The 12,320-nt window shown below is 34.0% G+C and overlaps 1 protein-coding gene across 1 annotated transcript in view; it reads right to left on the bottom strand.

The window, feature by feature from the left end:
- LOC130441557 (apelin receptor) overlaps positions 1-12,320 on the bottom strand; it is a 37,847-nt gene that overhangs the window by 12,080 nt on the left and 13,447 nt on the right. The window contains exon 4 of the mRNA XM_056775285.1: positions 4,021-4,188. Within this exon, the coding sequence (XP_056631263.1) occupies positions 4,021-4,188 (168 nt within the window). The remainder of the gene's footprint in view (positions 1-4,020; positions 4,189-12,320) is intronic.

Genomic DNA, 12,320 nt, shown 5'->3' with positions numbered 1-12,320 from the left:
CGATGACTTCTAAGGAAAAAAGTATAGATACGTTTTTTGTAGATAATTTTATGATCTACAATTTTTGTCTTGAATATTTTTATGATAAAACCTACCGTTTTGCTGAAAATCGCGAAAAACTTATCTATTTCACTTTTGACCTTGAATAACATTTTTTCCACTCAAGGAAATGATAGGAAACTTTGGAATTTTTTTTTAATTATATTTTATTATATTTTCAGCTTGGGATGGGAACTTATGTAGCTTTACTCTTATTTTTTGGTCTAATTTGACCGGACTATAGTGCATAATCCAATAAATTGCTACTGAAATGATGTTTCGACCGAACGTTCGAGAGATCAGCATATTAATAAACAATAAAATAATTCTCAAAATACAAATCATAATTTTTCAGGTGATCCTATCGAGTTCCTCTAAGCCGACACAATATACGCTAAATTCGGTAGACCACCTCGTACATTGCTCTTTGAATTCGATAGTTTGGTTATTAAAAAGCCCATATACAGTGTGTTGGCCGTACAAATAACTAAATTTAATTTAATCAGACCATTTTATTGTTTCTTCTAGTTTAGTGTGAATACTGGTAATATACACAAAATCTACTCGATGTATAGCTTCGCCGACGATAGTATTATGTTCGATTCAACTGCCTCAATAAACTAGGCTAACACCCAAATCCGTAGACAGCAACAGATCATCAATACCGATCTTAAAAACATTTTGGAGTGGGTTGGAGGCAATCTGATTGAGTTTAACGCTGCTGTTTGGTCCTGTCTGGACATAATATCACCATCATCGCCAATTCGCTTGTAAGGTGGTTGTGAGCAATATGTCCTGGTATAGCCACGTGCAGATTTAGATTCAGCTACTTGGAGCCGTTCTTAAGACCAGAAAGTTATATAATCCTCTACATAGCCCATTTTTGCTCACCTAGCCCAATGCTCGCACATTTGTAGCTCGGCTATCAAGATTATCGACCCAATAGAAAAAATAGCGATTCAACCTACAGGCGATCTAGAGTTAACCAAAAACTGGGACAGCTTAGAGCTTAGAAGACTCTGTTTCACCAATATTTCCACGGCAAATGCTTTTCCAAGCTGTCAAACATAATACCGTCTAGAGCAGTATTGGCAAGATCAACACGACAGACAGGCGTGGCTCATGAGCATCGAGTTCGACTGCAGACTTCGAGAGCTTCAATTTATCGAGACTCGTCTCTTTGGAAAAGTGGAATCCTGTGGAATCAACTACGTCTTCACCAAACACTATAACCTACAGAAGTTCAAGATCAATATCCGCAGGTATCTCCATACGGCAGGCACCACTCGAACTACTCGTGTTTACCCTCATGTGTTTGCTTTCTACATGTTTTTTGTCGAATATTTCTACATGAGTTTTATAAAAAAAAACTTCACAAACTAATAGTTTACTAAATAGAGAAGTGAACTAAGAGCAATTTTTGCATTAAATTTTCTCATTAACTTTAAACATATTATATAAAAGTACGTTGGAGTTTACAAAGGTACCAGCTCAATAGTCTTCATCAAAACAGGTAGAAGCATCGCGTTCGATCTGTGCTCGATTTGAAAACGATGTAGTAGACTTCTTAAACCGAATTGTTACTATGGATGAGAATCGATGGAATGGCGACACTCTGGTTCTCCAAGACCAAGGAGTTTAGTGTCCAAAAATCTGCTAGAAAAGTTCTTGCTTCAGTTTTTTGGATAAGGGTAGAACAATAACTGAATTTTACTATTCGACATTACTGAGCACTCTATAGGAAATAATTAAAGAGAAAAAACACGGAAAACTATGCAAAGGTGTTTTGTTTTTGCAGGACAGCGCCCCTGCACACAAATCTCATGTTGCCATCCAAAACATGTGTTTGAATTACTAGAATACCCCCCTTTTAACCAGATTTGGCTCCGTCCGACTATTATCTCTTTTCTCAACTGAGAAAAAGTTTAAAAGGTCGTAAATTTTCTTACAACGTGGAGGTAATAAAAGCTGTGGAGGTATGGTTTGCAGAGCAACAAGAAACATTTTTTTTGAAAGGTCTAGAGATGTTGCAGGATCGCTGTAATAAATGTATCCAATTAAGAGGAGAATATGTTGAGTAATAATGTATTTTGACATTAAAATTTTGTTTCGTTCTATAGTAGGCTAAGAATTTTTCAATATATCACATTAAATGTACCGAATGAAACTAAGATTACATTACAGCTTCAGGGAAAAATTATATCAAAAGTAGCCCCGATAAATACTTGGAAATTATCTTTAGAATTTTAAGTCCTCCCCTGAGGGGCGTAGTTGGAAATATAAAATTAAAAAAGCAATTTTTTTTCAATACCTACCTAATTAGGTGGCACTATGTACGATAATCGATTTCTTCAAATAAGAAGAGTGGAAACTCTGTTATAAAAAGTCCGGTTCTGCTTAGCGCCTTTTCATAAACTTGATGTTATTTGAAAGAACTTTCGTGCAGAAATACAAAATTTGTAAATTCTAAGCAATTTAATTAGCAACGTGAATGCTAGAGAGAGTTGTTTTATATATTTCATATATTGTGATTTCTTTTAAAAAATTCGAATTGGAGTTTTAGTAAATCTTACAAAAATAAACTAAGCCGCATATGGATATCTTCTTTCTGACTCGAGATATGTTTAAACGACGAGAATTTTTCTTCAAACGTCTATTAGGGGCTGATGATACGGGGCCCCCGGGCTACAGAGGCCCCTAACTAGTGAAATGTTATCCCCAATGGCACTTAATCTCGTGTTTCCCGGAAAAAACATATAAAAAACCGTCATACGTGCCTATAGAGTTTTTTCTTTACTTTGGACAAAAGTCCAAAAACCAATCTTTTTATTCCGGGTTAAGCACTGCGAATCCAAGTGTGTTATTCTTGTAAATACTTTTAACACGCTAAGCCTCTTCAATGTTAAATGCCGGATACAAACTACAGATTTTTCTTAGTGCTTGTCATATTTTTTTCTTTACTATTTGAAATCATTAATCCTGTTTCTAAAGTTCTAAAGCATGAAAATAATTACTTACAGAAAGCTGGTATTTTATTAAGTAATCTTTTGAATAGACTGAGCGAAATAAGAAATCAAAATTCATTCAATGGTTTGCTAAATGAGTCCAGAGGTTTAGCAAAAGAATGGAAAGTAACAACTGTTTTTAAAAATAAAAAACGAAAGATAACGAAGCGTTTTTTTGAAGAGTTATCACAAGATGAGAGAGAAAATCAATATGTATACTATTGCTGTTTAGATATAAACTAAACAAAGATTTCAGAGCTTCGAAAACAAGCTAAAAATCTGAAATTAAAAAAATTCTTTCCATTAAGGAACTCATGGAATTATTGCTGATAAGATTCAATAGCCTTGCATAAAGCATGCTTTCTATTCTTAACACTTTTAGTTACGACCGCTACAGCTGAAAGTTTTTCAAAATTAAAACTGATAAACAATTACCTAAGAACTTCGATGGGGCAGAAAAAGCTATCGGACTTGTCACTATTGTTCATAGAGGCAGAAATGCTAGAAAAACTGAAATCGTCTTCAGCTGTAGATGATTTAATAAATCAATTTGTAGAAAAAAAAGGCCAGAAAATGTACATTCAATTTGAATTGTTTGGCTAGCTCAATTTCAAGGAGAAAGCGATAACTTATAATCAATAAATATTTATTTTGATTAACTGCAATCATTTTTGTTTCTTTTTTTTGAGAAAATTTTACCCTTCGTTCATTTAATAAAGTTTGCTGCTCATTTTTTTATTTTTATACGCCCTCTAGTGATTGACCTAAAGTTCTTAGTTGCCCTCCCTCCAGATTCAAAAAGCTTTCGATACAGTTAAGATGCAACTATTATTACAAAAGTTACAAAATGTCTGCTTTGTTTGATTTAAATAAAGAATTCAAACATTTCTACTAGTAAATATAATAAAAATCAACCCTGTATTCACATTATTAAGATTCAAAAAGAAACAGAGCTGTTGATATTTATACATCTTACCAATTGTTAATCCAGCAGTGGCCAATACTCCCATAGAGTTAATCGCTCCTCCTAGAGGTAAGCCAATTAAGACATCATACGCACCCCAGGAAGTTGAATGAAAAACTCCATGGGCCAATCCTCCCAAGAAATAAGTTATTGATAGAGCTAAATCCGTAGCAGCTAAAACTGAAAAATTGATCGTTGTACTGTTTCAGACGGAGTTTCAGCTACCACCAGAAGTTTCAGATGAATGAATATCTATATCAGCGATCACTTATTCTGCATCTATTTATTGCAAACTGTCCGTCTAATGTGTAGAAACAAACAATGAAGTTTTTCAAGTTTTGAGTTTTGTATTCTATATCTATTAAAGTTTAAATTCATTTTCACATAGAACGCGTTATTTCTAGTTAGAGATTTTTTAAACTACTCAAATTTAACACTTTGGACTGATGCACGTCCAGCATTACTATCTAAATACGGAGATCGACGCTCCGAAGATATTTTACTAACTCAATTATCTACAACAGTTCAGTACGATAATGAGGCCTACGACCAATATCACCAAAGATAATATAGAAACTGGAAATTTCAAAACCCCATACTTTAAAAATATTACTCTCAAATCGTTTTGCACTGGTATTAACGAGCCATATTGTGAATATTTACCACATTTTTAAATAAATTCTCTATCCAAAAATCAAAACAAAATTCTATTCCTTCAAACCACAATAGATTTAATCAAACTTTCACGCGAAACCCTATTATTAACCCAAGTCCCCCACGAAATAACTCTTTTTCAAATATCCCTATTTCTCCCATAAATAGAATCCAAAATAACCACCCCCTTAGAAATAACCAACGTTTTACTAGATCTCAGCCTAATAATACTTTTGGTAATAACCATACATTTAATAATCCATCTACCAGCAATTATTATGGAAATAATCCAAACCCCCTTGCTCCACAACACCAAAGAAATTTTCCAACTTCTCGAAATGTCCCACAACCAATGAGTGGTGTACAAACTATTTCTACTAGAAACCAACCAATGAGTACTTCCACGAGAAAAACTTTTAATTTTAATGTTGATTCCCATCAAAATGAAAACTTCAACCCTAACGATACTTTAGACTATGACGATACAAATGACAATTTTGAAAACGAAAATTCTCATCCAGACGTCTAGGTTGAAAATTTTTACGAAGCCACTCACGAAGCACCAATCAAAACTAAAAGTTTTAATTGATACAGGAGGAGGAGTTAACAAATTATAAAATACGCATAGTAGATACTAAATATTTTTAACAATACATGAAAACACCAATGGTTTTTGTAAATTATTCCAAATAGGATTATGTTCAGGATCTTGTGGTTGAATTTTCCTTGTTTGGTGTCATCCACTGAAAGATGAGACCTCAACCAAGTTTTTACATAAACATCTGGTCTAAATAATTGTTGTGGTGGACCATTCATTTTTATAAATAAAAGATTTGCTAGATTTTCAATTAATATTCTATTTCTTTGTTCATTTGAAATAATATTCATATTCCTGAATCCGCGCTCACACTCTGCCGAACTGCAAGGTACAATATTTATATATCGAATTAAGATTTCTACATCTTCAGGAATTACTTTGCCTATATAATATCTAAACGCATTGATACATTGCATGGGTGATGTTGAATTAAATCTGGTGTATAATGACTGGATTTCATTTTCTCCATAGTCCATTTCAATATCTTTTGGCCAATCCGTTGGATCTAGTACTCGAAATTCACTTATCAAATCATTTTCTGTATGTAGTCTTCTAGTCATATTATTAATGAAACTTACAACGAATTGATTCCTGTTTATATTCCTAATTTCATCACTTGAACAGCCTCTGATGCTTCTATGAGTTTGTTTCCTTTTTTAACGTCTTTTAGTGATTCCAAATAGCGAATAGTTCGACGGATAAGTTTGTCCGCAAGATGGAAAATTCATACAAAACGTCACACATTAATACCAAGTTAATTATAAATTATTTAGACATGATATACTTTTTTAGACCAGTTAGATCAGTTTTTGAACGAGTTGCGGCATGATGAATATATTCAGCAAGAGATTTTGAATTTTGCCAAGTTGCATTAACAGTTCTGAATGAACTAACTATCCACCTTATTCCTAAAACACTTCCTATTTTTTTAATTTCTTCTCCCAAATTTTCCGCGCATGATTCTAGTTCGCGTTGGTTTTTAGGAGATTGATGATAAATGGTATATAATTTATCCATAAATATGTGAAAATAGTTAATACCATTTACTTCCGCGATAGCATCGTTAACAGAGAGCTCCAGACGATGATTTAAACAGTGCCACGTGATTATTTTTGGAAATTTATTCGATAATTTTGTAGCCACTCTTGACCTTTTTCCTAGCATTACACTTGCCCCTAAAACAATTAATTTCGCTTCTACTAATATGAAATCCTAACTTTGTTGCTACTATACCTAACTCTGCAAGGTGCACTGGTAAGTAAAATTACCTCAAGAGCTCTTTCAGACCTTCCTTTCTTCGAACATGAAGCTATTGCCGAATCTGGTCTTCCTTTTTTAACTACACTCTAAATTCAACCTGGTATCCCTACCATTAACATTCGAAACAGCCCGCCAACATTGCTTGAGAACGCACCTCAAATACAACTGTGTTTGGAACGTCAGATGGATCCGATTCACTAGGGCTTGTAACCTTCAAAATTTGATCTGATCTCCAGTCATTTCTCTCTTTAATTTTCTGCAAATCTAACAAGTGGTGTGCAGGTAGTTCTAGGATTCATGGAAGCGTTCAATAAAATCTACCATCATGGAATCAATAATGAGTCAAACAATAGACTGCGGTCTGTTCATATTAAATACCTCCCTAAAACAATTAATTTCGCTTCTACTAATATGAAATCCTAACTTTTTTGCTACTATACCTAACTCTTCAAGGTGCACTGGTTAGTAAAATTACCACAAGAGCTCTTTCAGACCTTCCTTTCTTCGAACATGAAGCTATTGCCGAATCTGGTCTTCCTTTTTTAACTACACTCTAAATTCAACCTGGTATCCCTACCATTAACATTCGGAACAGCCCGCCAACATTGCTTGAGAACGCACCTTCAAATACAACTGTGTTTGGAACGTCAGATGGATCCGATTCACTAGGGCTTGTAACCTTCAAAATTTGATCTGATCTCCAGTCATTTCTCTCTTTAATTTTCTGCAAATCTAACAAGTGGTGTACAAGTAGCTCTAGGATTCATGGAAGCGTTCAATAAAATCTACCATCATGGAATCAATAATGAGTCAAACAATAGACTGCGGTCTGTTCATATTAAATACCTCCCTAAAACAATTAATTTCGCTTCTACTAATATGAAATCCTAACTTTGTTGCTACTATACCTAACTCTGCAAGGTGCACTGGTTAGTAAAATTACCACAAGAGCTCTTTCAGACCTTCCTTTCTTCGAACATGAAGCTATTGCCGAATCTGGTCTTCCTTTTTTAACTGCACTCTATAGCGATGGGGGAGGAGATACTTTGGATAAATCGTAATCAGATCAGTTTTCCAAACTTTAAGTCTAAATTCAACCTGGTATCCCTACCATTAACATTAGAAACAGCCCGCCAACATTGCTTTAAATACAACTATGTTTGGGACGTCAGTTGGATCCGATTCACTAGGGCTTGTAAGCTTCAAATTTTGATCTGATCCTGTTGATATCCCCCAAGAATCATCTCTCCAGTCACTTCTCTCTAAATTTCCTGTAAATGTAACATGGGATGTGCAGGTAGTTGTAGGATTCGTGGAAGCAATCAATAAAATCTGCCACCACGGAATCAAACAAAAGAATGCAGTCTGTCCAGAATAGGTACTTCATTACAACAATTTATTTCGCTATATCTAATACGAAAGCGTAAGTTTGATGCTACTATTATAAATGAAAATGCGATTGTCATTAACTTTGCTTTGGTAGCAGAATCATCATTTTTCACGTACGATACCGAAGACTTGGACAGAAAGCGTTTTGAATTACATTAATTGACTTATCCTCAAAACGTTGCTGGGTGGATGTGGAACTACGGTGAAAATCTATCTGCGTTCATGCGTTCATATTACAGTAGATGACATTTGTGTACACCATTACGAAGGAAATTCATTGACAATAAAATATTTTTTTACATTAAAGTAACTCTTCCGACTTTATGCCCTTGTATAGTATACACTGAATTATTAGTATCCCTTTTATATCTTTATTTTTTTAGTACAAATCCCACCGCCCGTATGGTTTAAGCAATATTTCAAAATAGGTCGTTTTATCAAGAAAAATAAATTAAGGACGAAGCTGCCAGCAAAACGTCGTTAAAGGAAATCATTGGAATTATTTCCGCTCTTAGGGCTAATGCAAATCCAAAGAGGATATTGCACTCTTACCAAGCAAAGCTCCCATTTAATGCCAATGTTACACTAGAAATATTTCCAGACAAACTTATAGTGCAGTTAGTGAAGATTTTCACCTCCGAATTTTTAGAAACAGAACCGATTAGTGACATAGCGTCGATTGACGCTTCCACCCCTATGCGGGTGGAAATTATTCTTAAAAAATAACGTCAGCAATCCATAGAGCATCAAATTCTGAATAAAAAGAAGCTTTTTAGTTATTCATGATGGAAAACTTGGAATTTTGTGTGAAAAAACCAAGTATTTTTCGCGAATAACCCAAAAACTACGCATTTTATGAGAAAAACAGTTATGAACAAAATTATATCCTATGAAAAAACAGAGAAAATCATTTTTTAAAAAATGTTGTACGTCCAATACAAAGCAATATATGATTAGTAAAAAGAGAATTAATTATTTTGGGGAGAGTGCTCGAATTGATGGGTTCAAATTCAAATAATGGAAAAGAGGTTAATTTTACATGCATAATAATTATAAAGTTTTTTGTAGTATTCAAAAATACCTTTAAAATAAGCTTTTATAAAAGTTAATTGGATTAAAATTGAAGAAGTTATAATCAAAAATAATTTGGTCGCTCATATTTTTTAGAGAAAAATTACAACTGTACCATTTCCACCAGAATTGAAATTGAACCTAGACCTCTTACAATTAGTATTATTTTATTGTTATTCATAGCATCCTGAAGTTAGACCGGTTTAGAAAATGTATTTTTTGAAAAATGTACGGTAAAAGTTGAAAACGTATTTTTAATTTTTAAAACAAAATTGCCACAATTGCTAATACCTCTGAAACAATGAGAGATACATAAAAATTATACGGAACAAAAATGTAGCTTTTTTAACGAATATTTTGGTTCTTTATATTTCTGTAACTTCGAAAATAAAGGAGATATTACCATTTAAAGTATGCACTTTAGTGGAAAAATGACCTGTCTCTACTCCTTCAATCCTTTCCCTTTAAAAAATGAAGGGCTTGAAAGATTTTTCATTTACATGAACTCATAGCTCTTAAAATTTCCTTTAAAATGTTTTTTTATGTTATTAGGCCAGGGCACTTACGAAAAAAAAGGTTTTTGGTGACAAAATTAATAGTAGAAAATGTTTAAAAAACAATACATTGTTTATAAATTTTTTTAACCCTTTTTTGAACACTTTTTTGAGGTCAAAAAAAAATCAAAAAACTGATATGAGGGATTTTCAGTTCAACTCTTCTTCTTTCCAACGCGAGTTTCCAAAAGATGATAGCAAGGTGTGCAAGAATGGCCCTTTGAAAAAAAGGGCCTCCTATGATTTAATTGCCATTTTGCAAAAACTATTAGAGCCACAGGGCCCATCTTTAGAGCATTAATTAAGTACTTTTAGATCTCGGTTTTAAGTGAATAAGAAACCTTAATATATAAAATTAACCAAATTATAAACAATTTTATCTTTTAGGTTAAATTATCTAAGCAACAAATTATCGAAATTTAATTTAAAAAAGCTTATTTCGAAGATTTTTCAATTTTCTACAATATTGTCCATAGTAACAAAGACGAGTCTTGCATAAGTTCAGCGCAAAACGCAAAACGTTTTTATTGTTAAAAAAAATAACGCATAGACAAAAAATAGTGGATTTTATGCACATAATTTTCTCGAAAAAATCAAAGATTTCTTCGAACAACACCACACTCAACATAAAGCTATTGAGGAATCTGATTTTCCTCTTTGAATAATACTATATGGTAGTAGAGAACAAGATAATTTGAATAAATTGCGATTTTACCAATTTTCTCAAGTTCTCTCAAGAGATTGACGAGCCAGAAGATCTGGTCTACATTTATATGGCGACGAACTCCGAAGAGGTACTGAAGAATTAAAGGGTAAGCTGGGTAAGAAAAAGGTTGGAGAAAAACGAATCTCTTCTCGAAAAAATCAAACCTTTCTTCGAACAACACCACACTCAACATGAAGCTATTGTCGAACCTGTTTTTCCTCTTTGAATAACACTCTATGGTGGTAGAGAACAAGATAATTTGAATAAATTGCGATTTTACCGATTTTCTCAAGTTCTCTCAAGAGATTAACGAGCCAGAAGATCTGGTCTACATTTATATGGCGACGTACTTCGAAGAGGTATTAAAGATTTTAAGGGTAAGCTGGGTAAGAAAAAGGTTGGAGAAAAATGAATCTCTTCTCGAAAAAATCAAACCTTTCCTCGAACAACACCACACTCAACATGAAGCTATTGTCGAACCTGTTTTACCTCTTTGAATAACACTCTATGGTGGTAGAGAACAAGATAATTTGAATAAATTGCGATTTTACCAATTTTCTCAAGTTCTCTCAAGAGATTGACGAGCCAGAAGATCTGGTCTACATTTATATGGCGACGGACTCCGAAGAGGTACTGAAGAATTAAAGGGTAAGCTGGGTAAGAAAAAGGTTGGAGAAAAACGAATCTCTTCTCGAAAAAATCAAACCTTTCTTCGAACAACACCACACTCAACATGAAGCTATTGTCGAACCTGTTTTTCCTCTTTGAATAACACTCTATGGTGGTAGAGAACAAGATAATTTGAATAAATTGCGATTTTACCAATTTTCTCAAGTTCTCTCAAGAGATTGAAGAGCCAGAAGATCTGGTCTACATTTATATGGCGACGTACTTCGAAGAGGTATTAAAGATTTAAAGGGTAAGCTCGGTAAGAAAAAGGTTGGAGAAAAATGAATCTCTTCTCGAAAAAATCAAACCTTTCCTCGAACAACACCACACTCAACATGAAGCTATTGTCGAACCTGTTTTTCCTCTTTGAATAACACTCTATGGTGGTAGAGAACAAGATAATTTGAATAAATTGCGATTTTACCAATTTTCTCAAGTTCTCTCAAGAGATTGACGAGCCAGAAGATCTGGTCTACATTTATATGGCGACGGACTCCGAAGAGGTACTGAAGAATTAAAGGGTAAGCTGGGTAAGAAAAAGGTTGGAGAAAAACGAATCTCTTCTCGAAAAAATCAAACCTTTCTTCGAACAACACCACACTCAACATGAAGCTATTGTCGAACCTGTTTTTCCTCTTTGAATAACACTCTATGGTGGTAGAGAACAAGATAATTTGAATAAATTGCGATTTTACCAATTTTCTCAAGTTCTCCCAAGAGATTGAAGAGCCAGAAGATCTGGACTACATTTATATGGCGACGGACTCCGAAGAGGTACTGAAGAATTAAAGGGTAAGCTGGGTAAGAAAAAGGTTGGAGAAAAACGAATCTCTTCTCGAAAAAATCAAACCTTTCTTCGAACAACACCACACTCAACATGAAGCTATTGTCGAACCTGTTTTTCCTCTTTGAATAACACTCTATGGTGGTAGAGAACAAGATAATTTGAATAAATTGCGATTTTACCAATTTTCTCAAGTTCTCTCAAGAGATTGAAGAGCCAGAAGATCTGGTCTACATTTATATGGCGACGTACTTCGAAGAGGTATTAAAGATTTAAAGGGTAAGCTCGGTAAGAAAAAGGTTGGAGAAAAATGAATCTCTTCTCGAAAAAATCAAACCTTTCCTCGAACAACACCACACTCAACATGAAGCTATTGTCGAACCTGTTTTTCCTCTTTGAATAACACTCTATGGTGGTAGAGAACAAGATAATTTGAATAAATTGCGATTTTACCAATTTTCTCAAGTTCTCTCAAGAGATTGACGAGCCAGAAGATCTGGTCTACATTTATATGGCGACGTACTTCGAAGAGGTATTGAAGATTTAAAGGGTAAGCTCGGTAAGAAAAAGGTTGGAGAAAAATGAATCTCTTCTCGAAAAAATCAAACCTTTCTTCGAACAACACCA

This window comes from Diorhabda sublineata, chromosome 3, assembly GCF_026230105.1.
Source record: "Diorhabda sublineata isolate icDioSubl1.1 chromosome 3, icDioSubl1.1, whole genome shotgun sequence".
Classification (NCBI taxonomy): domain Eukaryota; kingdom Metazoa; phylum Arthropoda; class Insecta; order Coleoptera; family Chrysomelidae; genus Diorhabda; species Diorhabda sublineata.
This window is presented reverse-complemented; position numbering and strand designations above follow the sequence as displayed.